This window comes from Astatotilapia calliptera, chromosome 1, assembly GCF_900246225.1.
Source record: "Astatotilapia calliptera chromosome 1, fAstCal1.2, whole genome shotgun sequence".
Taxonomy (NCBI): Eukaryota; Metazoa; Chordata; class Actinopteri; order Cichliformes; family Cichlidae; genus Astatotilapia; species Astatotilapia calliptera.
Window position 1 is genome coordinate 24,907,836 of NC_039302.1, and position 27,821 is coordinate 24,935,656.

General features: G+C 39.4%; 1 protein-coding gene across 9 annotated transcripts in view; it reads right to left on the minus strand.

Annotated features, from left to right (window-relative positions):
• ush2a (Usher syndrome 2A (autosomal recessive, mild)) overlaps positions 1-27,821 on the minus strand; it is a 222,035-nt gene that overhangs the window by 84,538 nt on the left and 109,676 nt on the right. For all 9 annotated transcript variants that reach the window (XM_026171402.1, XM_026171393.1, XM_026171412.1 and 6 more), the window contains 11 exons: positions 21,451-21,613; positions 21,197-21,344; positions 17,911-18,068; positions 16,377-16,524; positions 14,921-15,076; positions 11,383-11,530; positions 9,856-9,998; positions 1,777-2,375; positions 1,438-1,607; positions 1,176-1,342; positions 984-1,072 (listed from right to left, as the gene is read on the minus strand). In XM_026171402.1, the coding sequence (XP_026027187.1) occupies positions 984-1,072; positions 1,176-1,342; positions 1,438-1,607; positions 1,777-2,375; positions 9,856-9,998; positions 11,383-11,530; positions 14,921-15,076; positions 16,377-16,524; positions 17,911-18,068; positions 21,197-21,344; positions 21,451-21,613 (2,089 nt within the window). The remainder of the gene's footprint in view (positions 1-983; positions 1,073-1,175; positions 1,343-1,437; positions 1,608-1,776; positions 2,376-9,855; positions 9,999-11,382; positions 11,531-14,920; positions 15,077-16,376; positions 16,525-17,910; positions 18,069-21,196; positions 21,345-21,450; positions 21,614-27,821) is intronic.

A 27,821-nucleotide genomic window follows, 5' to 3' on the forward strand; every position in this document is an offset into this window, starting at 1 on the left:
CTTTTTTCAGTCCTTCTTTTGTAGATTTTGTAGATCGTGACCACAGAATCACAACTTAAAACAAACACTTTCAAAAAAAAGAAAATCAAATTTAATAAAACATAACCAGGATACTGATTAAGAGAAACCTTATGTGTTATGGTTTACAGTAGCCTCTTCTCCATGTAGCAGATTGAAATGTAGAAAGCAATTGACAAAAAATGAATGAAAAAAGAATCAAGATGCTCAGAATCCTTCTTTTAGTTTTCAAGGTCAATTGGTAACCAGGAAGCCCCATGTCTGTCTGTCCAATTAGCAACAACCAGGAAGGAACGCTTTCCTTCTTGCACCTGTGACCCCTAAAGCTGTGCTGCTGCATAGATGACAGGGGTGGTTCTGAAATGATGACAGGCATTAGCATTTTTCTCCAGTTAGCATTAGTGTAGGTCTGTGAGTGCATGGGTGTGTGCGTCTGTCTGTATTGGCATGCATGCCATATTGTTTCAGTGGCTTTCATGGATAGGCCTTGATGTGAGATTAGCCAGTGGTGGAATTTAACTCTAGTCCTTCCTTCAAAATGGCCGACAGGAAGGAAGCATCCTCAGACAGGGGCAGAGCCCCTCCCATTTCTGAAGGGGACCTTGAGTTGAATGTTTTTCTTTCTCATTAAATCCGAAAAGGGAAAGACGGAAGAACCGGCGTGACATTGCTTTGTCTTTTCCACGCTGTCAAACATAGGGTAACTGAAGAGATTCTCAATGACGCTGACTATTTCTTTGAAACATAAACACTATAAATTCTAAAAGCACATTCTATGATTCTGACACCTTCTATCAGCTGAATGTATTAAGAGATATTGTAATTCAGGATCAGTAACACCATGCCTGATTTGGATAATAACTGTGTGCTGCGGGCCATATTTCAGAGCTCCTGTCCTCTCATAACAGAGCCACAAGATTTTGGTGAAACTCTGAGGAGCCAGTTTAAAAAAACGTTGCCCTTACCTGAAGTGTTGCTGGTCCCAAGACCTTAATCCTTGGTGGACTGAGGCCAGCGGGTCGAGAAGGTCTGGTGGTAATACTGACCCAGGGCCCTGTAACAACAAACATTTTTTGTGCAATTTAAAAGCTGCAGCACTAGTCCCTTCTTGGGCAGACTGAATTTACTTTTACTCAAGCTTGTTATCAAAACCTTACCTGTGGTGTTGCCCGCTTGATTATGGAGCACAAGTCGATACTGGTAAGTAGTCCAGGGACTGAGAGCTGATGAAGAGTCCAGGAAAGAAAGAGGCGAAGGATCAGGCAGAAGATGACCCACTGTGGAGACTTGTTTGGTCCCAGCAACTCTGCGCTCAATCACCCACCTAGAGCCAGAACAAGATACATTTGAAAAATAATGCATATTGTATTTTTGCAAAGAGTTTATAAGTGTTTCAGAGTTTATGTCATTTTGTCTTACCGTTCTAATGGTCCATTACTCTGCTCTGCTGTACCCCACGACAAGAGGACAGATGTGGGTGTATCTGAGTAAAGATGAGGTGCAGGAACCCCTTCAGGCGGAGCTGGGAGGGTGCGAATATGCTGAGACCTCTCAGACACTGAACAACCTGCATTAGTGCACGCTTCCACCTTGACATTGGAAAGCAAATTTTAAAACATCATAACGTGTTATGACTACAAGGTTATCAGTGTAAGACCAAGAATTTTAATCTGTAAATCTGGCACTTTTAACTGCTAAGCTAGCATATTTATTACATGCAAAACACCATAAAGCAGTTTATTAACTAAAATGTAGTACCTGGAAGCTGTAGGCTTGGTAGGGAAGTAGACTGAGGAAGGTGTAATTGGTGGTATTCCCTAGAACAGTGACTGAAAGAGGTGTTGATCTTGAAGCTGCACTAGAAGGGGCACTATGGAATGGACCATCTTCTATAAAATGTTCAGTATTAAAGTTTACTGCACTATACTGTGGTGTTGACACCGAGAGGATGGCAGATACACTGGTGATATCAGGTTCAGTGGGGTGGAATGAGAAGGTACTGGTGCCTTCGCTCACATCAACAACATGAGTGGATTCATTCTGGTTATCTGCAATGCCAGGTTTCAAGATGGCGATGTGGCTCGAGTCTTGGTGGGTGGTTAGACTGGATGATGGTCTGGGGTTATGACCTGAGTTTAGATATGCACCCTTTGTACTGGGAAGCAGACTTGGGTTAGGAGTCCACCTGATGCTGGAGAATGAACTGGGTTTATAGTGTAAAGAAGTGACAGAGGTGGGGTAAAGATAAAGGGTATAATTTGTGATAATTCCATTTGGTTGTGTGGGAGGAACCCAGGTAATTGATACACTACGAGGTTGAAGCCCTGATACAGTTGGGGTGTCTACTGGTCCTGGACCTGCAGAAAGAGGAAAAATAATGATAATAAGAGATGGAGTGGAAAAGAAAAGACAAGAAACCTTTTAAAAGACTGTAAAAAAGCAAGGAGGGGGGATTTCAAAAGAATTATTTGACTAGTAACATCAAGAATGACATCAGAAGGACAAAGAGTGATTTTGCCATCCCTATCCAAGGGATTAACATGAAAATTCTCTTTCTCTCTCAATTTCCTCCCAAGAGCAAACTAAGGTTGTATTTATAGATTTTGTGGTACTTATGATTGAATAAATTTGATTCTGCATCTTTCAGTAGTGAGATATTTAGGCTAGACTGGACTGCAAGGAACATTCTAGCTTAACAATGAGCAATAAATGTTGTAAAAAGATAAATTTGATTAATTATACTGACCATCATGGATGAAGCAATAGAATCTTAGAACGGCAAGGGGTAAAGACTTGAGCAACTTTTACACAGACTGCTTTGTAATGATCAGAACTGGGTTCTAGCATTTCTGAAATGACAAAACTTGCAGGGGAATCCCCTATCTATCCATCCATCCATCCATCCATCCATCCATCCATCTAATTAAGAAAATCTTGCAGTATTCACCAAACATAAGGTCAGGAGAACCAAACTGAGTGATAGAGACAGGACAGGACAGGAAATTTATGTCCACTGTCATTCTCATTAAGTGTGAGTGCCACCAAGACCCCAAATCATCATATTCAAAATATCCAGGTAGCTGTTCACATCAGTAGACTAATGGCAAACACGGATCACATCACATGAACCTATACAAGACGTACAGAAGATATTCAGAGTGACACTTCACTTTATGGTAGCTCATTTGAAGGAAATGCCCCCTCCCCCCTCCTTACTGGGCATTTATATCCCACTGTACTGCCCTATAATGGACACACAAAGGTGCATGTCCATATACATAGACATGTCCTTCTTAACGCACACACTCACATGCCCACACCCACTGCGATGCAGTATAGCAGTAATGGTGCTGTGTGAAGGGCAAGCAGATCAAGGTGACTGAGCGGACTGAGGGAGCGTGCTGCGTCGCTAAGTGCTACCGCTAACCGCTAACGGCTTTCCCAGATGGCGGTGTGTATGTTTGTGTGTAAGGGAGAGACAGAGAGGGAGAGTGAATGAAGATGAGAAGCTAAGAGTATGCAGGCATGACTGTATGAGAGATAAAGTGTGCAAGCATGTATATGTGTATGTCAGCATGCATGTAGTCATGTAGATAACAGCTGTATAAGTACAGTATGTGCACACTAACTGAGAGGCCTTGCTTCCCACAGAGTTAAATGCAAGCTAACATCTAGTAACTGGACTGGGATGTCCTATTTCTTACTAAAGTTCAAAAGATTTTGAATGTCTTTTAGGCAAATCTTAAAGTTGACCAATTATGATTTTAGTGTGCTTATTATTCAGGTGAACGTATGCACAAATACTATCTGTGAGGCAAAAGCTCACACACCAGACTGCTCTAAAGTCTTGCTCTTGGACTGTTTTTTTCTACTCTTGGCTCTGTATGATGCCAGTGAAAGGGGATATCCTTAACACGGCCATATCCGACATATAGCTGTAGCTGTTAGCCAGCAGCCCCACCCACCTGCCGTTCAAACCTCCTGTGAGAAGGAGCCTATTGAAAGTAATAGACTCCTGGAACTAAAACATCTTGTTTCAGACAGTGGATAAACTGAAGGTCTGCACCATGGCCCAGCGCAAGATAAATAAGGATGATTTTGAACTTTTAATCACTCAAAGCTACTCCACGAATAAAAATATGGGAAGTAAGATTAGAGATACCCTCTACCACGTTTCATACCTTGCTTGCATTTGACTTCATTTTTGTTTCTCGTGTATTAAATAGTCTGACAGTAATCTCTTTTGTACATGAACAAATCAAGTACTATTTAGCATTACATTTTGACGTGGTTGCTACTATTACAAGGTGTAGGAAGCAGGTGAAGCGTTTTCAGGAGTTCAACAATTTCTTAAAATGTTTTTGATAGTGAATTTGGACCTTGTGAGTTTCACAACTTCGCAATATCATTACACACGAAATTTTATAATGCATATTACGGATTTACTTGTTAGTTATTAACAACTATAGTGCTATCTCACCTGCTCATTGCTTAGGTTTGTTTCCGCTCACACTACCTCATGTTTTGGAATGAGAATAAATGACTTAAAATCTTGAACACACACAAACAAGTTAGACAAAGGCCCATCACAAGTAAAAACATAGCTGCACTGAGATGGCAAATCTCTCCCTCTCTCACACACACACACACACACACACACACACACACACACACACACACACACACACACACACACACACACTCTATCGCCCACACAAATAAACAACAGCATAAAAACAGTGATGTAAAGCTTGGGTGATTTTTACAGATCACAAATGCTCCCTCCCTCAGTCTGTGTCCCGTTTCCTTCTTCTCTCTTCCTTTCACTGACCGTTCTCCCTCCCTCTCCCTCTTCTCTACCACCGCTCCCATTTTCTCTTCATTCTCGACCCCCCACTCATGCCTTGTGTCTAGGTCTCTCTCTTTTTCTCTTGCTTCTTCTCTCTCTCTGGTCCCCCTGCTAAATAAACAATGCAGGGAGTTGACCTTTTGGGTTAACAGGTTTTTATGCTAGCTCTACTCAGCACTCACACTGATTCAATTACCACCAAAGGTCCAGTGAACCCCACGAATAACCAAGAGCCCGTCTCTCTGTCTGCCTACGCGTATGCATGTGTGCCTTGCTGCATGCTTGCATTGTCTTTGCGGAGGGTTGGGATGTAAACCTACCTGTTTGTTGAATGTCTAATTAGACAATCTGTATCTTTCTGTCTTTTTAAATATAATGTTGCCCTCTTTTTTTATCCTTAAGATGTCTGTTTAAAAAACTGACACTTAAAAACATGGACTGAATATGCACCTAAAGGTAAACAAATAGAAATTCCTAAACTGCAAATAATCTCGCCACAAAACACAATCCAGTCACCTTGATTCAATCCCTATCAACTAACCAAAATAACCCCTGTTGTTACCCCCATTCCTCCCTCAATCCCTCTCTCCTCCCCTCCTCCATACCACCCTTTTCCCTCTAAGTGTTGAGTGTTATTTAGGCTTTACTGGCGCGTGTAAAATTCTGCAATTTGAAGGGCTGTTAAGTTTTTCAATTGAAATTTTCATTTAAGATGCATGTGATGCTTTTTTCCATTTTATTTTTTCTTTTTTACTGACGCTTTACAGCTCTCTGGACAGAAAGGGAACGAGCGTTGAGGGAATGCATACTTGCCTCTCTGGTTCCCTGACTCCTTATCCTTCATTCTCTCTCCCTCTCACCCTTCTGTCTTTCCATCTCTCATCCTACCCTTCCTCTAATCTCTTCATTCCCTATGCCCCCCACCCCTCCCCCCTCTCATACCTTTCTCCACACCTCCCACTATCACTCCTCCTCTCTCCAGTAAAACACAGTAGCAGAAGGCTAAAACAGGAGTGCAGGGCCGCCAAGCCTTAAATCACATTTATAAGGATTTGGTTAGCATAGTAATAACACAATCAACTGACAAGGGCTTGGAGAAAGGGAGGGAGGAGGGTGTGTGTATGCATGTCTACTTGTGGGTGTGTAGGTGATATGCTGCTTCTTGTGTATGTATGTGTGTTTCTGTGCAGCTAACGGTCAGTCCATGTATATTTAAGTGTGTACATTTGTGTGTATCCATGTGAAGAGATGAGGAAGGGTATTATTTTTAGTCTTGCGCAGGGTCCCATGCATGCTTGTGTTTGTGTGTGTGTGTTTGGGGGCATGTGTGTATGTGGGTGACTGGGCTTTTGAAGGTGAATCGAGGCTCCTAGGAGTCATAATGAGGACAAACGCTGAGCTTTACTGTTATCAAGATGCTTACGACATGGTGTCAAAACGTGACAAGAAATAAAGTATGCTGCATTTGATATCTTTACTTTTTCCACAGATTATTTAATGTCATTTCTGCCTTAGAATTCAATGAAGAGGCTATGAGAAGTAGGATAATACATGACCAAGGTCACAAGCTTGATTTGTACTCATAACATCACTAGTATATGAGATGCACATTAGCCTTTAAGTTACTAAAAGCATCATGATACTTTTAACTTATCAGTCATTTGTGATTTTCCACATTTTTCAGATCCTGGGAGTGATTAATTTATTTCAGGTAACCTTCTAGTATATCCTCATAATTCATACAGAGAGTAGGCAAACTGAAAAGCAACATTTGGCTTTTCAAACTGTAAAGTGAAACTATGTTGGCAAGTTATTCAAATCGGTGAGAAATCATTCAGTATAGAAATTCTGTTACATAAGCATTCCTACTGTTTGTGACACCATATGTAAAAGAAAGCCAATCAAAAAGCATATCTAAATACAAGTTCAGGTGGTGAACATGTATTTATTCATTGGTTATCTTTTGATATGTAAAATTTAAAGCAGGATTGTGCTAACATTGTTTCAGAATTTCTTGGAAATGCAAACTGACCAAAATACAGGAGAATTAAGGTAGGATAATATTTTATTAATGTAGCCGCTGAATAATTAAGTAACATGATTTTTTGCTTTCTGTCATTTACCCTAACCTTACTCCTGTTGTGGTTCCTGCTTTACACTTCTTATTTCACTTTTTGATCACACTTACCTTTGTAAAAAAAAATAAAAAATGTTTTTTTAAAAACCTCTATTGTTGTTTAATGTTTTTGTTCACACATGTGCACTTTTCATTTCTAAGACTACTTGGTCAAGATCGTTTTATTCAAATGGCTCTTTAGTCATACTCTCACAATAACGCTCTATAACACACTCACACACAGACACCCACACACACATACACACACTCTTAGATCACTTAGCTGGTGTGAACATGGGAGTAGACAGAGGAAAGGGAGCTGTCCAACACAGCTAGAGTTTATGTTCACAGGAGCCGTCTGTCTGTTCTGCAGCAGCAGGAATTCATAGGGACCAAATTACATTAAAAAGATAGATATAAAACTTTAATGGAATGATAAAAAGGAAAGGAGGAAGCACGAGTCTCTCTCTCTTTCTCTGTTCTATCATTAGCCTTCTCCTTTCTTCACTCTTCCCCTCAGTTACTCATTTTACCTTTTTCTCTTTCTATTTTTCCTCTCTTTACTTTTTCACCCCTTTTTTATGCTATTTTTTCCTTGATCACCCTCAAAAAGTGAAACAATTCTGTAAAAAATGTAAAAAAAAGAGAAAGAAGGAGAAAGGAAAAGGAATTACAACAGAAGAAGAAAAAGACAGAAAAAAACCCAGAAATTAAGAAGTAAGAGAAAGAAGTAACAGTATATAAATGTGGATAAAGTGAGATCATATCCATAGTGTTAAAAATGGTTCGTGTCGACACACGCTATATTATATACAGTGTTCTGCCAAAGTGAAAAACTTACAAGGTTACAGCTCACACTTGCACATAGAGATCAGGTTAGAATGATCTCCTTCAAAAGGATAAACCCAAAGGACCACTCTATAAAGAATGACTGAGTGTGTTAAGATCAAATGTACAGTATATGTCACTTGAGCGACTGTGTGAATGTGTGTGTGACTTTCAGTGAATGTATATATGTCTGTCGCTGTGTTCAGATTTGAGATTTATGTCAGAATGAACGCTGCGTGTATGAATTCCACAAATGCAGGACAACAAATATAAAATTCAAACTATTAGCCTTACTATACGTTACATCACCAAATGAAATGCAAAAGGTTGTCATTTATTCTTGTATGAGAGAGAGACGAGATTAAGCAGAGAATGTAGCCCCTCTTTTCTTTCCCTGCTAGGATGATAAGAAGATGGTTTATGGTGACAAATTACACATCAGTGTAAGGGAAATCCAATCTGCCTGGATGTGGCTTGCTTCCATCATAGGTTTAAATCCCTTTTTTATTAAGAACTTTTACACCTATTCTGTATTCATTATTATGGTAAAACAATTTTAATGAATATTTTAAAAATGTACATTTTTACATTTAAAGGATGCAGAATTGAAAATTCATGTCAAATGTGACATTTATTTATTAATAATTACTTGAATCCAATATGACACCAAAAGTCGTGAACAGGAATAAATGCTTATAAATGGCTGGTATCATTAGTGCAAAGAGATTGCTCCATTACATACATGCTTATTGTCAAAATAAATACACAAATCTGTCTGATCTTTGTGGCAACTGGGTGCAGTTTAGGTAGCATCCCAAAGCCTTGTGTTGCATCTCTGCATGAAGTGTCGTAACTGAGCATCAGGAGGTCTGTTATCGATGAGAAGGCCAAGGACTTATGCATGTGCATGACACATACGTTCTCAGCGTGAGACAGAGAGACACTAAGAATGTTTTCATTCTTGCATTAATAGTCAAGACACAAACAGAAACACGAGTGCAACAAAAACAAGTGTAACAAAAGCCCTGTGTGTGTGTGAGTGCATGTGAGTGTGTGTTTGCTAGAGGGAATTCAATTCTGCATAGCAATGAGAAAAGCGCAGGGCCATAATTTAATGCATCCTAAATGGCTGCAGTTGTGTGTGTATGAATAGGTGTGTGCGTGCATGGTATGTCATGGTATATGTGTAACTGCACTTGTCTTCGTGTCACTGCGTATGTATACGTACACTACACATACATGTTTTGTACACATTTGTGTTTGTGTGCGTATCAATGTATGCAAATCTCACCTGCTTAATGATAATGTATGTGATAATAGCGTGGTACTAATTAATTTATAACTTTGCACTGAGGAGGCTGTTCCAGTGGCTAATATGATTCTATTACAGCAATTAGCCCACAATGACACTGGCTAGGTCACTCACACACAGACACACACCTTACAGTATGTGAAACTCCCCATGTCTGTGTGTTTCACCCAGCGCTGTTTGAGCCCGTGTTTTCACCACCTTCTGCAGCTTTAGTTGTTCTCTCTCCCTCTCATTTCACACCTCCACTGAAAAAACATTTATACTTTTATAAAATAAACCTTGGAGGGAGTCGCAAAAAAGAGAACTAAGCCGAAGCCACATGTTTATTGTCTAATGAGTCTATTGCTTAGATGATCATCTAATGATCTGTCAGACTCCTTGAGTTTAACTTTAACACAGCAAAACAGGTGGACCGCAGAAGCCTATCACTGCCAACCACTTCGCAGTCAGTCGCACAACTTGGAAGGACTTGACACAAGATACACCTTGAAATACAACAAAACAATACCAGAAACCAGTACCAATAGGTAACCTACAAAAAAGCAGTACAGCAGTTTCACTGACCCGTAACATGTTTATTTAAAGAAATTATTACTGTTTTCATGGTTATTTATTGGAAACATTTATTTATTTTTTTAAATGATATTTGCATAGTTTATGCGCATTGAAGCTGTCTGTACAAATCTATGTAAAATGTTTTGGGCACTAGTGTGTGTGAGTATGTCCACTTACTGTCCTCTGCAGTGCGAAGGGTTGTCCAGAGGCTTGCCGTCTTCCCGTGTGTATGCGAGACCACCACTCTAAACAGGTAAGGCGTGTATGGTGATAAGCCCTCTAAGTAATAGGAAAAGGTGTCTGTTGCATTTTCCAAAAGCCTAGAAGTGGATGGACACAAGCACAAATTCATTCATGGACATGTATTTGGGTCTGTGATGTGCTCTGTTACCTGGTGGTCACAGAGTGACAGCAGATTTAAATATGCTGATCTTGCACTTTGCATGCTCTTGTGTTTTAGTGGACACAAATCTGATGTTACAAAACTTCATTTTCAGATTTTCTGATGAAGAAACCAATCTGGAAAATTTCCTGAATTACTAGCAAAGCTTTACTGTTGCAGGAGTTACCATTTTTTTTTAAATAAAAACATATGCAACACCATACTTTCTACCTTAGACCAAATGTTACTCTTTAATGCTTCATCAGAGAGATTCAGCACCGGACAGCTTCTTACGTTCCTTAGGTTAATCATGTCAACATTGTACGTAGTTATTAAATCCCTTTTAGCGTACACTTAAGGCCAGAGAGATGTGCATGTGAGAAGTGAAAAAAAAAAGGATCTGAATAGTCACAAAGTATGTAATTCATACTTCAGTGGGAAAAGTTACCGGTGTCAAAGCAAAAGGTTTCTGAAAAAAACAATTTCATTATACTTAAAAAAAAATGGTTTGTTTCTTAAATAGATTCCAAAGTGTAAATTCAAATATATTTTAAGTAAAACATTATAATAATGCCCAAATTTCATAGGGTTCCTAAACACTGGCTGCCTATGCATTATGTACAGTTTTTTCCATAGCCTTTTATCTTATTCCCATGCCTTACCTGGCCCATCATATAATCATACAAAGGAATCTAGGACAAAGTAAAAGAATATTGTCATAAATGAGCGACCGTTGACCATTTAGCTTCAGATGGATAGAAGGGATGAATGAATGAATAAATCAGAGAACAATGAGATTTCCATAGCAGAGGAGGAGGAGGGCATGGCTGTCTGATATATAATACATGTAGCTAGTCATTTATTTATTACCACAGAATGAGAGCCTCCTCTTCTTGGATTAAATTGCAATTTGTTGTCAGGAAGCATGTAATGAATACATATCAGATGCACACCCTCTCTCCCTCTTTTTATTCTATCACACTTTCTTTGCCCGTGTCTCCCTCTCTCTTCCATGTCTTTGGTTTTTTTTGTCTTTCTGACTCTACATCCTGTCATTCCCTCTCTGGATTTCTGATGTTATGTCCTACTGAAGTGACATATTCACAGTTGTGCTGTATAATGTGCTCCTTTATATGTGCATGTGTAGGCTATGTGCACATGCACATTTTCTGATATTTAGAGTATGTAATATGTGTACTTTGTTGTGTGTGTGTGTCCAGTTACTTTATTGCTACTCTTCTCAGAAAACTTTTATGCATTGTGGAAAACGGTTTGCAAACTTGTCCATCTGCTTTGACTCTGCATTTTATGGTGTCTCTCACCTTATGATAGGCCTCTGTGGGGATGTCCTCATTTGCAGACTGTAGTAGAGTGGGCCTGGTGCATTAGAGTTGACAGGGGCGGACCAGGACACGTTCAGACTGGCATTAGTTGCATGGGATAGAGTTGGAGGTGAGAATCCATCAGGGGCTAAGAAGGAAGAAAGTATGTTGAGAAGAAGACAAGAAGAAGGAGCAGGGGAGTACAAAAATATGGAGGAAGTCAGTCGGTGAAATGAAAAGATTAGACATTTAGAGAGTAAGAAAAAAAAACAAAAAAAACATAAAAAGGTATGTCCATTTCATCTAACTGATCAACTTCACTGTAACGCAATGACACCTCTCACAGTGTGGAGTATAAAAAGCACAACCAGATATACTCATCACTCTCACATTCATACAAATACACACACTGCATTAAATCCACAAAGTCCACGTCTTCTTAGCTCAGTGTGACAGTAAAGTCTTAGTGTTGGAAAATCAGTAAACAAGCCAGAATCAATATGATAGCTGAACAGAAACACAGAACATTTGTGCAAAGACAGAATAAAATGAGATAAGCTGCAAACAACAAGTACATGATGGAAATCAGAGTGACTGCACTGTTGACTATGTGAAATAAGAGCAGGCCCTCCGATGTATAAAGTGACCCTTCAATCAAAAATTGTGCGATGTCCACTTCAACAAGACTGATTGCTGAAGACATCTTATTCTAAAGATGGCTGTTACAACTGCACACAGGCATACACGATGTGTGAGAAAAGCCTAAAATAACACTTTCAATGTGGATTCAGAATAATTTAGTGGTGGTCCATCAACATAACTCAACCCTCTAGTATACATTCATTATATTAATGCATACACAAAGCACATCGATTTTAAAAACATGACACAAAAGCCCTTTTTAAAAACAAAAAACAAAACAACTAAAGAATCACCATGTATGTGTGTCAGATGTGACTTGTCCATTTTTTTAAAGGCTTATTTGTGGCTATGTTTGCAATTGTGTCACTATCCTTATCCAGTTCTCGCTCACAAGATTTACTAAGTCCTTAGAGGAAAGGAAGCTTGGAAAACAGAAAACTAAGAAACAGAAAACAAAATATGAGTGTAACACAACAAATATCAGAGGATTACCTTAATTGGCTATTTAATACCAACTTTGGCCTTTATTTCTAATCAGTTTTTATCAACCTTATATATTCTGTACCACCAGTCTTAGTCAACCTCTCCTACAACTGTGCAAACAATCACCTGCACTTGACTTAATGACTGCTTCTCGTAGGCTGTCTGCTCTCCATTTCAAACCAGACCAAATTGGCTGCTCTTATTTTACCCGTGTTTATGAAAAAACACCTGAAAAAACACGTCTTCATTTTAGATCAACAGTAGTTGGGTAAAAGCCTGCTGAGTTTCAAGAGGCAGCATTATAAGCAAATTAGGATAGGTCAAGTGAACATCCTGTCACTCGAAAGGCACCACAATGCTATCAGAATGGAGTGAGCAGTCGATTAGTAGGAAAATACACGGAAAGCGCGGAAATGGAGATCCTGCTCTTTTACAGTCAAACAAGCATTTAACAAATTACTGAATTGATACGATACACCTGAACTTAGATTTAGATTAAAATGACCCTCTGATTTGCATTCAGAGATTCAGTGGATTTTTTAATGACCCAGTTCATTCCTTGAGTTTGTGTATTTAGCTAATTCATCAAAAGATGATTCCTGCTTCTCTGACATACACACACACACACACATATACGTACAGATATGCACACGCAAAACACACTGTTGGTGAGCCTGTGTCTCTCTCATGCTGTGTTAGTAGGTACAATATCAGAGGTGTCACTAATCGTTTTAAACTATGCACTTTTATGTTCACTTCTCTCTCTCTGCTCTCCTCCTCCTCAGCTCCTCTGTCTCTTGCTCCGCTATCTTCTCTCTGTTCTTTCATAGAACAAGGACGCATCAAGACAGTTTGCCTTATAGAAGTCTAAAGAGATGCCAGAGGCATAGAGGTAGAAAGAGAGGAAACGTCTGGTATTTAAAATTTATACTTTCTTATGCCTTTGTTTTGAACTTGAACAGGAGAACTTTCCTAAGTCTGTCTTTTGTTGTTGACTCACTAAGACATGGGTGTGGTATGTGCAAGGGTGTACATATTCAACCCTTTTGATAACATTAGCTAAAGTGGTAAAATGTGTGTCTATAGGTGTGTGTGTGTGTGTTTGTATGTGTGTGTGCATGTTACAATTATCTCCAGACTGCTCTGATCAGCTTTGACATTTATCAGTATGCACAATCAGTCTCTATTCTACACGATTACAATACAAACACACACACACACACACACACACACACACACACACACACACACACACACACACACACACACACACACAGGCTGTGTAAATCAGAAATATGTTTTCACATCATTAAGTCAAGTCAATGATGTGTATGTCGACTCCAGTGAATAATTGTTTTTTTTTCCTTTGCAGAGCAAGCTATAAAAATAAACCTTTCCAGTTCACAAGAACAGCAATTAAAATCAAAGTAATCTTAAAAATATCGCCACAGTTCATGTTTTGTGTGTGGCGTGAGAAACAAATCTACTAGAACAGTCATTTAATTAAGACCTTAGAAAAATTTCAATACCACAGTCATACTATTATCATCATTTTTTTTCTAAGGATTTTAATTTTAATTTGTTGTAGATCAACTGTGACTTAAATTAAAGGATTAAATAATTTCAAAATGCAAAAAAATGAGGAAAAAAACAAATAGCATTATTGAGAAAATAAATAATGTTTAATAATTTGGTAAAAATTGCAGGGATGTTGAAAGCAATGAGAAAACTGCGCCTATGAGAATCTACCTTTGATAGTTTCAGCCTTTTTTAAATAGACAATGCAGACAGTGGGCATGAAAGCAGGGAGAGAGTAGGGACAATGATACTCAGTTAATGGTCTGAAGTGGACTCAAACTCAGGCAGTTCAAGTCTCTAAACCAGGGGTGGGGAATTCCAGGTCTCAAGGGCCGGTGTCCTGTAGGTTTTAGACTTGATCCAACACAGCTGATTTAAATGGCTGCATTTCCTCTTCAACATGTCTTAAAGTTCTCCAGAGGCTCGGTAATGAACTAATCATTTGATTCTTGTGTGTTGACCCAGGGTGATATCTAAAACCTGCAGGACACTGGCCCTTGAGGCCTGGAGTTCCCTCACCCCTACTCTGAACTATACCTCACCAGGCAGTAGCATTTTGCTATATGAGTTTCTTGCTCAAAGGAGTGACACAGTTCCTTGGTGCCCCTGCTAAACTTTGCTGATCTAGCATAGCAAGTTCAGGTTTTTGTGTAACCAGCTAAGAGCAGGTCAAGAACGATGTAAACTGAAGCAATGAAGAGCACCTGTTGGATAAACCTTTAGAGCCTTTCGATGGATGATCATGATATTTGAAACTGTGACACAGTGAAAAAATTATGCAGTTCTAGTAATGATCAAATTAATAATGATAAGAAAGTCTTTGGCGTGTGAGTACCTGCTGGCAGTGTAGTAACACTGAGTGGCAGGCTCTCAATACAACCCTGTGTATTACAGCCTCTGATCCAGAAGCTGTAGCTAGTGTAAGGCTGCAGGTCTGTCACAGACAACCAGACGCCTGCTGCTGTACCTCCATCCAATGCACCATCACCATCTAAGAGACAGAGAAAGAAAGACATGTAAGGTCTTAGGCCAAGCAATGTATAGCTAAAGATAATGAAAAACAGTGAATGTTTTTTATTAGTGTTACCACTCTAAAGACAGAAAAGTGACTTGTAAGAGATGCATAAAAAAAGAAAGAAAAAGGAAAGAGGAATGAGAGAGAGGTCGTGAGAGAGAAAAACCCCCACTGAGATTAACTTGAGAGTAATCGAAAGAGAGAGGTCTCCATATTGAGGTTATGCAAGGATAGTCAAAGAAAAGGGATCAGAAAATCATAGTAAGCAAGCCTATCCAATATATTTATACAGACACACCCACACACACGTAATTCTGTGTGGATTGATGAAGGCCGTTTGTATCAAAGAAACAGGAGGTTATGGGCAACTAGAGCGAAACACTGTCTCTCTTTTCCTTCCACACTGCTTCTATCCTTCTCTCCACTCATCTGTTGGGTTCTCTGTGAGGCATAGATCAAAGTGCCTGACAGTGAGTGTGTATGACAGGGAGAGACTTTGTGAATATGCGTAACTGAAAAAATGAGAATATGCGTGTTCTCTTTTCTCGCCATGTCCAGTCTATCTGTTGCTTTTGTTGTCTCCCCGTGGTATTGCTGCTCCTCATATCTTACATTGTTTTTACGGTCTTTTCTAATCCATCTATGGAAATATGAGCTTCTCATCTCCCTTTTTTCTTTATACTATTATTGAATTGCAACTTGACTTTGTTCCTCCTCCTATCTTCATACCACTTTTATAGTCTATACTCCCATGTCATTTCCTCAAATCATTGACACAGTATCAAAAAGAAACAACAACTTGTCATTTCTATGCTACTGTATACTGATTACTTCTTGATTACTTCCCCATTACATGGCTGACTTTCAGTGCAAGCTGACTTTGTGAGTGAGAAGTGTGATTGTGTATTCCAATTTGCATTTGTACTGACATGTCCATTTCTATCTATGGGTCTTGATAAAAAGGCTTTACGTCTTTGTAAAGCCTTTTTGACCCTACCCCACCCCTCCAAAAACAGTGCGGATATGTCTACACAATAGGCAGAGTCTCAAGCAAAACAGATATGTTACTATCTATATGTTACTTTTTACCCCGGTAGGAATGACTGTGTATTATTAACATATCCATATCTTTATTCAGAAAATGAGGCTTTCACATTTTACAACTTCCACAGTTGTGATGTGAATGTTTTACAGATAAAGTTGGGTTTGTTGCCTGGCAAATACTATATGAGACCTGTGCATGTGTAAAGATAAAGATGTAGCTTTTCGCTGTTACCTTTGCTTTTGTAGTATATTGTGTAGCTAAGGTTCCCATTCGCTCTAGGAGGGGCTGTCCAATGTGCTCTGAGAGATCTTGAACTCTGATTGGCCAGCTCCAACAGTATAGGACCTTCTGGGGCCATCTCTAATGTACGCACATCCACCTTAGAAGAACACAGATATCAAAATGCATAGAAGAATACAGATATGTAGCATTTTTATCATAGCTCCACTAACACTCATTCATCCAACAGCTATTGGAGAAATACAAAAAACTGAAAATAATGCCTCTCTCAGTCTGATACAACCTGTCTGAAATGTTAAAACTAAGCATTTTCAGATGAAACCACTCTACACAAGTGGCCGGCATTATCTCTGCCACCATTTTTCCGTCCTCTTTCATCATTACAGTCTTCTTCTGTCTCATTTCTTCCTGTCTGACTCTCCTCTGCTGCCTTCGATTCCCTTCCACCTCATCTCTCACTTTGCTCTGGCCATTTACTCTGTCCTCATCATTTACTCTTTTTGCCTGAAATTCCCTTCTTCTCTGACTCCTTTTCTCCTTTTCCTGCCCATCCTATCACCTCTTCCTCTTCTCCACTTCATCCTGTTTCACCCTCCTTCACCTGCCCACCCTCCTCTTCTCTTTTTCTGCTAGGTCAGCAGTTCTCCTGGTGTTTGACTAAACATGGCATCTGTATTGGAAAAGTGCCCCAAAATATGGCCTGTTGTCAGAGGCGTCGTTGAAAATGAAGTGGCATTTCCTACCAAATGTCACCGTGGCCACGCCAACCCTCGTTATTGAGCCGAGAGAATCGATCACCTTTATGACTCCCAATGACACACACGTACACACAGACACACGTGTGTGCAGGCATTGCCACATATGATTTTGTGCATTAGTTAAAGCGCTAATGAAACTCATGAAAATAATTCATGCATAATTTTATAAAACTTTTGCTACGCTAAATTTGACGGGTGTATTTGACAAAAATGTAATGTTGTGTTTTGTGTTTCATACTTTTGGTAGAAACTAGAATTCATGTTGAAAAATACTCTGCTGTTTCATGTCATGGTCCCTGTGGTACTCACCAGTTTTTAGTTGTTTCTTGTTTTATTTTCTGCTTGTGCCTTCTGTGTTCAACTGTCTCTATCATCTTAATTAGTATTCATATTTCAGTGTTTCAGCGATAGTTGTTGGAGGTTTTACTTTAAAGTTCAGTTTTCTCATGTTTCTAGCTGTGGTTACTTCCTGCTTTTGTTTCTGCTTCTTACCCACATAATTTAATTAATTCCACCTCTCATCACCAATCTCCCCTGTGTGTCAATAACAGTCCCGTTGTTCCCTTTTTCTTTGTCAGATCATTAGATCCGGTCAGTTTTGCCTACTTCCATACCCTGGATATAAATCTTTCTCAAGTATCTCTTAAAAATAAGTTCAAAAGCCAATATTCGGTCAGTAACACCAACAACACAATTATTTATAAGGCATTACTATATGACAAAGCATCTTACAGTTTGTTATACTATATGCTATAACACTGACTGACCATCGGTCCCTTGCCACAGCCTCGTGCTGTGCAGGCCTGCAGCCTGAGTACATGCCGGCTCCAAGGAGAGAGTCCCTCCACCAAGAAGAACCTCTGGGAGGAACTGGTGTTTAAAATGAGAACTCCATCCAGCCAGAGACCGTAGCTAGTTATAATACCTGGGAAAAGAACACATCTGATTAGAACATGACAGAATAAAAATTTAAATAACAGGGAAAAAATACCCCAGGCAACAATAGAACTGACATTTCTTAACAATCCTTAGTATTTATTACAATAAAAGAAGTCTATTGAACATGGAATTCCCGCTCCTTGTCACATTCTGCTCACATCCCCTGCCCTGAATAACCTCTGACCAAGAGCAACGATTTAGACAGTGATGTTAAGTATCACAACTAATCATAACCATTACAAGCTTTCATCGAGATCATTTCCTGTAGGTTTTCAGAAGATAGTTATACTGAGATAGTTTTACACTCTGTTTGGATTGGTCACTCATATGCAATAATACTGCATCCATAGTGTGAGGCATTACAATCATAAAGAGAGCTTTACTATGACGGGATGCAGTCTGGGTCACTGGATTACAATGCAAATGAAAACTGACTTAGGGGCTGCAGACCTGCCAGTCAGGTAGAGTGATCCAATGATAGAAACAGCACTGAAATGACAAATGTAACCATGAGTGTTAGGAGGATAAAAGCCCTAAGAAGGACAGTTGTACTACGATGAATGGGCGCACACACACACACACACACACAAATAAGGGTGCAAATAGGTGTACACACTCTAACCTGCACACGGACAAACTGCACATATGTAGTTTGTACACACGTATCCATACCCACACACACCAGCACAATCATTACATTACATTACATCCACCTAATAAAAAAATGAAACAGTAAGGTGCCAAATGTGCTTTTCCTTAATAAAAATGCATACAGGGGGCTCAAAAGATCAGCGCTAAGAACTAAGAGTCTATTCTGCTTTAATCATGTGTGGGTTTTATTATTGCTCAATAGAGATATACACATCTATCAGGAAAACGAAGACACGAAAAAACCCACAGACACAAGCTACATCTGGGGAGCTCTTAATGTGGCCAATCACATGCGTGTGAGAGCGTGTGCATATGTGCGCGGACATCTGTATGTGCTTGTGTGTGTGAATAAGCCCATATCAGTATAGGCTGTAATAAAGACAGGTTGGGAAATGAAGCAGCGAATGCATAACAGGCTTATTTCCCCTCTTTGTCTGCGTGTTGCCCCGACCTAATCCCCGAGAGGATTATCCCCCACAAATCCCTGCGGAATTGGGGAGAAGGGGGGAGAAAGAGTGAGAGGAAGGAAGAGAGAAAGAGAAAATAACATAGGATCTAGGTCTTCTGGAACCCATCACCATCATCATCGTGGTTGTTGCCATCCATTTGTATGAAAAAAGGAGTTAGTGAGGAAAAACGTACTGATCTCTTCTTCTTTTCTGAGCAAAAATTAAAGCTTTTTAAGCACGAGATAATCGGGTAATCATGATTAAGTGTTTCCCTTGTTATAAATTTCTGTCATCAACTGAGAAAAGCTTTAAGTAATTTATCCAGGCTAATATGCTCACACATCACAGGGTTTATGGTGCAAAATGCACTCGTGTGGCATTAAGCGTAAAACACACACGATTCACATTCCACACACACACATTGTGGAATTACACATACTTTAACGAGCATGACAGTAACATTTGATAATATGTGGTAGTGTGTGTGGTATGTCAAGAGACTGTGAAATGGGAGGGGATCAAGGGGTTTTCTTCGCTTAATTAATTTGGTTTCATGAGATATACTATTTGTTGATATAGTCCTTGAGATTATCGATAAATACATCATTTTCAGTGCACCATGTCATACATAATGTTACTTAAACTTACTGTATTTTCACGGCTATTTAACTACTTACCTTTAAGAGTTGTATTAAAACACATGAGTTCATTTCAAAGCAAACATCTGCTGACTTGACCTATGTCGATTCAGAAATCAAGATAAACTGTTTAAAAAAGTGGGGCCAATCTCTTTTACAGTAACTACTAACGTATTTCATAATGCATTTCACGTCTTTGGGAGTATTTCTGTGCTTTTATCACAGACAGCGTTTTAGCTTATGCTGATTAATGTGTATTTTCATTGGAACACACAACAACAATTAGCAGGCCATGGACGATATCGGGAAAAAGTAAAAGAGATGCAACACAGCTGCATTAACAGTTCACAAGAGAGAATGCAGACGTTACTTCTTAACCTCTACAAACTGGGATGCCCCATGTTTCTTTTCTACCTACAGGTGAATTCTGCATTCTGTCCTTAGACTGAAGACATACATGCACTGATTTTTGATTTATAGGATGTGGGACGATGAAAACAGAATTAAATTCTGAAACATTTAAAAAAAAAAGAAAGAAATACAAATCCATATCTATTATTTCCCTTTCAGAAGATTATATCAGTCTTTTGCAAATTTTGATTACGAGAGAGAATCACACTAATAGAATACGGATCACTCGTTGCCTTCTCTAAATAAACCACACAGCTTATGTAGTTACGCTGCTCCTTTTTTGATCACTTTAACTCTTTAAATTCTGTTTTAAATAGACACCTTAGACTCTTAAAATACACTTTCCCCCCAGATTTTAACTGGGGACAGGTGAAGAAGACAAAGGTGAGAAGAGGAGAGAGTAGAGGAGTAGAGAAAACAGAGAGAAAGGCCATCACAGCGAGTCTACGCTCTTTCAGCCTGCAGTTCTCTCTTTAGTCAAAAGGGAGCACTTTTCATCCACTTAAAGGAGCTTGGTGAAGCGCTGTCCTCTCCCTCTCGGTCTCTATTAGTCTCGATCTCAAATTGTTTGTTCTCTCACCCTGTCTCTGTCTCTTTCTCTTTTCGTTATGAGTCCTTTGTGCTCTCTCTTTTTAGTTCCTCTTTCTGTTTCCCTCTTCTTCTTCTCTACTCCTGGAGACTCAACTGATTCCTCTCACTCACATGTAAATGATCTTCTGTTTTACGGTAACAGGAACAGCATCCTTGAAACACGGACAAACCTTTATATCTGTATTTATGTCATAGACACAGGGTTATGGTAAATAGCATCACCTTTTAATCAGTTCTTCAGGTCTATTAATATCACATGCTGTTATCATCATGACATTCTTCTTCTTCTTCCACTTCATTCAATGCTCTTGATAACAATTTATTTTAAAAAAATCCATGGTTTTGTATTTTTGTGTAGGTGTGTACCCTCTCACCATTCGGAGTTTCAGGAGGAGTCCAGGTGACATTGAGCGCATTGGGGGACAAAGGAGTGACCAGTGGTGCAGGGACATTTTCAGGGGTGCTCTCTTCAGTCTGAGCCTGGCTTGGTGGACTTAAAGTACATCCACCTCCTGTACAAGCCTGCCATGCACACACATACACATGCACACACATAAACAATAACATAAGAATGAATATGATACAAACGAACAAATTGAAAGTCAAAATTAAGGCGCAATGGACTTACAGCTACTGTGATGGTGTAAAGAGTTCCAGGGGTTAGGTTGCGGAGCGTGTAGTCTTCAAAAACTTCAGAGCTGTTATAGGCTAGCACACGCTCTGCACTGTCATGAGACAGGAAGATCAAATAAAACTCCAAAACACCATTTATCTGAGAGGGATGTGACCACCTAGAAATGAAGAGAAAAATAAACATAAAATAAATTCGACCTTTCACTTTTCTGCTTTTCAAAAATCCTAGTGTGAAAACTTTACTGTAGCCCAGTGGGAAACACTTTTAATATGACTATACTTATAATTCAGCCAGTTCCCAGTTATTTCCTATTAATCATTTACTTATGTTTTTTTTCCCTATTTACCTAAAATCTAATATAGTTTAGGACTTTATACAACAGAAAAAAAAACCCCTGTAGACTTAGTTGCATCACTTCTCTGCTTAACGTTTTTTTTTTCATCGTGTTGCAAAAACCTGGTACTTTAAATATAGAAGTATTGGCTTTTGTTAACATTTGATCAAAACATTTTACATTTTGGTTTTTCACAAATTGATGCATGCTCAATCATCCAGGCAAGTAAATGTCCAAAACCTGATTCTGTTCGCTAAGAAAACGCTATGTCCAGATGAACAGAATCAACTTTTCGAGTTTTTCACAAATGAAACTAAACTGCAACCCTCATGAGGTTCAAGGACGTCTTGAATCGTCTTGACTGTCTGTTAGTATCTAATAATGCCTGTTTTTAAAAAAAAATAAATAATAGTATTTGATTTGTAAACTCGTATAAATATATGTTTGGCATTTTTTAATGTTGATGGTCAGGATAGTAAGAGACAAGAAAGGAAGGAGAGAGTGGGGGTGATAGCACATGGGTAACATCCTGGGGAGACTTGAACCCAGGCCCCTGCAGTAAGGCTTTGTCATATGGCTTGCCTGCTCGACCAGGTGAGCAATGCCAAACTTTATGAATACATTACCATTAAGTGCAGAGGTCTGCACAACGCTCGAATTAAAACATCAAAATAAAAATAAGACGCGAAAAAGGAGTGAAATGTGTGTCTGTGTCTGTGGCAGTCCCGGCTGAAACAGACTGCTCTGAGTATCTGCATGTCAGTGTCTGCCTTCATCACCATGTTTCTTCTGTCAGCTGAAGTAAACACAGTGCAGTGGTAGGCTTCCTTACATGTGCACAGAGGCACGTACACACACGTACAGCACACTGCGCACACAGTTTCCTTCAACAGTCAGGCTGAGGTGTCTCCTTTTCTATATTTAGAACAGGAAGGTCATCCCCAGCAAAGAGGAGAAAAAAAGACCAGAAATGGCATTAGGAAATCAAGACATGTCAACTATCTAGCGCTGTTATAAAAAGGGGGCCAATGTGAAAGAGCACGACTCAGGAAAATATATTTATATAATTACTGCTGTACTTTTGTTGGTTCTAAGTTTGAATACTAATGACTAAACAGATTTGATGTGTTTGGATTCTGCAACATAAATGAGATGTTCCATCTTTACAATGATTTTGTTCAGAAAAGATAAAATCTTATTTGCCAAAATGTTTTGGTTTTTTTTGCAAACTCAAATATACTAAATTAAATCTGTTTTAAGCTGGCAGTGAAGTGTGTTCAATAACTATTACACATTTTATAAGTAAAAATCCCTCTGATAAGATATTTGATAACTAAGATTTTCTGAAGTATGAAGTAAAAAAAAAAAAAAAGTCATAAAAAAGGAGCACTAAAATACACTTTATAAATTGTCCTGCAATTCTTACAAATCCCTGAAGGCAGTACAACCCACCTGGCATGGTCGCGAAGGGAGGCCATTTTAAAAAGTGATGGATTCCTTTCTTGGGTCCTCCCATTAAAAGCCATTTTTTGAATGACTGATGAGTGTGTGTTAGCACACAATTAGCCACTGTGGCTAATCTATCACATTTATTATAAGATTTATATGCTGTCGATTGGCAGCGTGATATATGTCCACTTTTGAAAAACTGAATCAAAGGGGAATTGTAATAATCTGTATAATAATTCACTATGGTAATTGTTTTAAAAGTGCGTTTTGAAAGTAGTGTGAAAAAGCCAGGTGCCCTCTCTGAATGTTAAATTTAAAAGCAAACATTTGAGATGATGAAGGTTTGAGTGTACTGTTAACCTGCCTTCTGCACTTTTGTTCTCTTGCATATTTCCTTTTGCTCTCTAAATTGTACAAGCAACACAACAACATAAACTACAGAGAATTTTACAGTGGGATCGGACCTTTTTTGGGTCCTCAGAAGGACATCATTACATGTTTTTATGTATCGGCTCTTCCCATATCAGTACTCGTGTGTGTGACCACACTCATCTTTAAACATGCTCATTTTGAGCTTATCTGCATAAACTTTTTGGAACTTGTTGGCAATATTTTTTTTGCCAAAAGTCTTTCTGGTACTTCATGCTACAGTAGGTGTTTCAAATGCATCAAAACACGCACAGACACATATGCACACACACACGCACACACGACAGAAAATGATTCCAGTCACAATCTATGCATCAATGAATTCACTTCAGATTGTTTCAGAATGTTTTATCAGGTTCTTTTCATTTGTGACCATGTGCATATCTGACAGTATAGGTATTCATATGATCCTATGTCTGCTTGGTTGTGTATGAATGTGTATGAGTCAGGCAGTGTTTGGTGAGGGCAGGATATAAATCTGCTGATACTGTTTTGTTTGCCTCCAGCAGCCTTCTTCAACCTTTCTCACAGTCTCTCACCCTTCTCTTCACCTATCCCATTTTCTTTAAGAGATTTTTTCTCTGTGTTTTTTTTAAACAACAACAAAAAAAATTCTTTCATTCTCTTTACTATTTCTTTACATTTTTTCCTAGCTATCTTACTTTTCTCACAGACACAATAGAGTAATATTGACTAGGTCTGATCTCTCAACCTTTGCCTATTACCAATGTGCTAACAAGGCAATATACAGCCTTCCCACACCTAGTGAATATGTTGATCAAAAGCATTTTAAAGGCTCAGGAAATGAAACAATACACTCCCCCACTCTATATAGGAATACTGTGGCGGTCAATGCATTCTGTCAGGTAATTTGATTTTCCTTTTCAACAGCCAACCTGTATAAACTACCTGGACCTGTAGTTTAAACAGGTTCACAGAACGAATATTTTGTAAGAAATCCTTTTGCAGTGCATTTTTATTTTAAAAAACAAAAACAATGCTAAACAATCAAATACAAGTATATGATGCCAACTGCACCTCAGTTTACTGACTAACATGTTTCTCCAGGTTTCTCTGATTTTGGCTTGATCTTCTTACCCAAGTGCTTCTAGGATTACTGTGGCAGTGGTGTATATTAGCTCGCTGGTTTCAGTGATACCAATTGTGGGGATGGTGCGTAGAGCAGTGTTTACATCTGCAAGCATCTCATCTGACGATACTCTGTCAATGAGTTGGGGTAGTCATAGATCATTTGGTAATGTGTCTAACTTGAGTCTGGAAACAATCATCATCAGCTTAGTAGATGCATTTGTCATTGTAAGGGGCTCATTTAGTTCCACTGTTCTCTTCTGCCAAGGTTTGGCTCATCATTTCCACACTTTGACTGCATTGAGCATTAGAAGCTGTAAACCTGAAACTGGAAGAGAGGACCCACCAGACTCCAGGTACAACATTAGAGGTTTCTGATGTGGAAAAAGAGTGCAATCCTAGGAACAGCTAAGATACTGCACAAAACATTCAAACTCTCAGGCCGCTTGTAGAAGATCCAAGCTTGAGGAACACATACATACCACACTCTGGGGGTGACAGCGAGATTAATAAACATTTATATATATATGTGAATGTTTATTTATGAGGGATAGCTCAGTAGGTAGAGTGGTGGCCCCATGATCGGAAGGTCGAGGATTCAAATCCACTGAACGGCTACCCTGAGGTACCTCTGAGCAAGGTACTGTCCCAACACACTGCTCCCCGGGCGCCCAGTGGCTGCCCACTGCTTCACTGAGTGAATGGGTTAAATGCAGAGAGCAATTTCCCCACGGGGATCACGTACAGTGGGGCAAAAAAGTATTTAGTCAGCCACCGATTGTGCAAGTTCCCCCACCTAAAATGATGACAGAGGTCAGTAATTTGCACCAGAGGTACACTTCAACTGTGAGAGACAGAATGTGAAAAAAAAATCCATGAATCCACATGGTAGGATTTGTAAAGAATTTATTCGTAAATCAGGGTGGAAAATAAGTATTTGGTCAATAACAAAAATACAACTCAATACTTTGTAACATAACCTTTGTTGGCAATAACAGAGGTCAAACGTTTACTATAGGTCTTTACCAGGTTTGCACACACAGTAGCTGGTATTTTGGCCCATTCCTCCATGCAGATCTTCTCGAGAGCAGTGATGTTTTGGGGCTGTCGCCGAGCAACACGGACTTTCAACTCCCGCCACAGATTTTCTATGGGGTTGAGGTCTGGAGACTGGCTAGGCCACTCCAGGACTTTCAAATGCTTCTTACGGAGCCACTCCTTTGTTGCCCGGGCGGTGTGTTTTGGATCATTGTCATGTTGGAAGACCCAGCCTCGTTTCATCTTCAAAGTTCTCACTGATGGAAGGAGGTTTTGGCTCAAAATCTCACGATACATGGCCCCATTCATTCTGTCCTTAACACGGATCAGTCGTCCTGTCCCCTTGGCAGAAAAACAGCCCCATAGCATGATGTTTCCACCCCCATGCTTCACAGTAGGTATGGTGTTCTTGGGATGCAACTCAGTATTCTTCTTCCTCCAAACACGACGAGTTGAGTTTATACCAAAAAGTTCTACTTTGGTTTCATCTGACCACATGACATTCTCCCAATCCTCTGCTGTATCATCCATGTGCTCTCTGGCAAACTTCAGACGGGCCTGGACATGCACTGGCTTCAGCAGCGGAACACGTCTGGCACTGCGGGATTTGATTCCCTGCTGTTGTAGTGTGTTACTGATGGTGACCTTTGTTACTTTGGTCCCAGCTCTCTGCAGGTCATTCACCAGGTCCCCCCGTGTGGTTCTGGGATCTTTGCTCACCGTTCTCATGATCATTTTGACCCCATGGGATGAGATCTTGCGTGGAGCCCCAGATCGAGGGAGATTATCAGTGGTCTTGTATGTCTTCCATTTTCTGATGATTGCTCCTACAGTTGATTTTTTCACACCAAGCTGCTTGCCTATTGTAGATTCACTCTTCCCAGTCTGGTGCAGGTCTACAATACTTTTCCTGGTGTCCTTCGAAAGCTCTTTGGTCTTGGCCATGGCGGAGTTTGGAGTCTGACTGTTTGAGGCTGTGGACAGGTGTCTTTTATACAGATGATGAGTTCAAACAGGTGCCATTCATACAGGTAACGAGTGGGGGACAGAAAAGCTTCTTACAGAAGACGTTACAGGTCTGTGAGAGCCAGAGATTTTCCTTGTTTGAGGTGACCAAATACTTATTTTCCAACCTAATTTACGAATTAATTCTTTACAAATCCTACCATGTGAATTCATGGATTTATTTTTCACATTCTGTCTCTCACAGTTGAAGTGTACCTCTGGTGCAAATTACTGACCTCTGTCATCATTTTAAGTGGGGGAACTTGCACAATCGGTGGCTGACTAAATACTTTTTTGCCCCACTGTATAAAATATTATTATTATTATATAAACATATAGTATATCAAACAGAAATTAAAAAAACATTCTGTCTTCAAAACTAGGGCAATTAGTCTCCATACTATCCAAACACTCACAACCAGTTGTTAGAAGGAGAGTTTATGCAACTCATTGGGAAACATGCTCCTGACCCAGCTTTTTTAAAGGTGTTGCTGGCATCCAAATTAAAATTAGCAGGAAAAGAAATGCAAAATCTGTTTAAAATTTTTACTTTGTAATATTTAGCCAGTGTATCAGTAACTTGAGCTCATTCAGCTCATGATCCATAGCAATTCACAGGTTATTGTAATGTGCAAAGTACAGAAAGAAAGACCGAAAGAAGTTTTTTTTTCTTGCCACTGGTTCGCTGCATTGCACAAAATAATGAGAATTACAGTAAATCCATTGGCAAACACTAATATCCTGGACAAATTAATCTCTTTCGCAACCAAACCAAAGTGTTCAGGACTATTATGACTAGAAGTTCAGAAGCAATTAAGGCCACAAAAAGCTTGAAAATATGTGAACCCTTTAGCATGTCATAGCATTGACCATATTAGTGACGTTAACACAATGTTGAAAGGAGGGCTCCAACCAACAACTAGGACCACTGCCTCCATGATCATTACCTGCAAGACCATAATCATCAGCAATAAACAGGATACAAGTGGCATGCAACATATATGGTAAAGAGATATTTCAA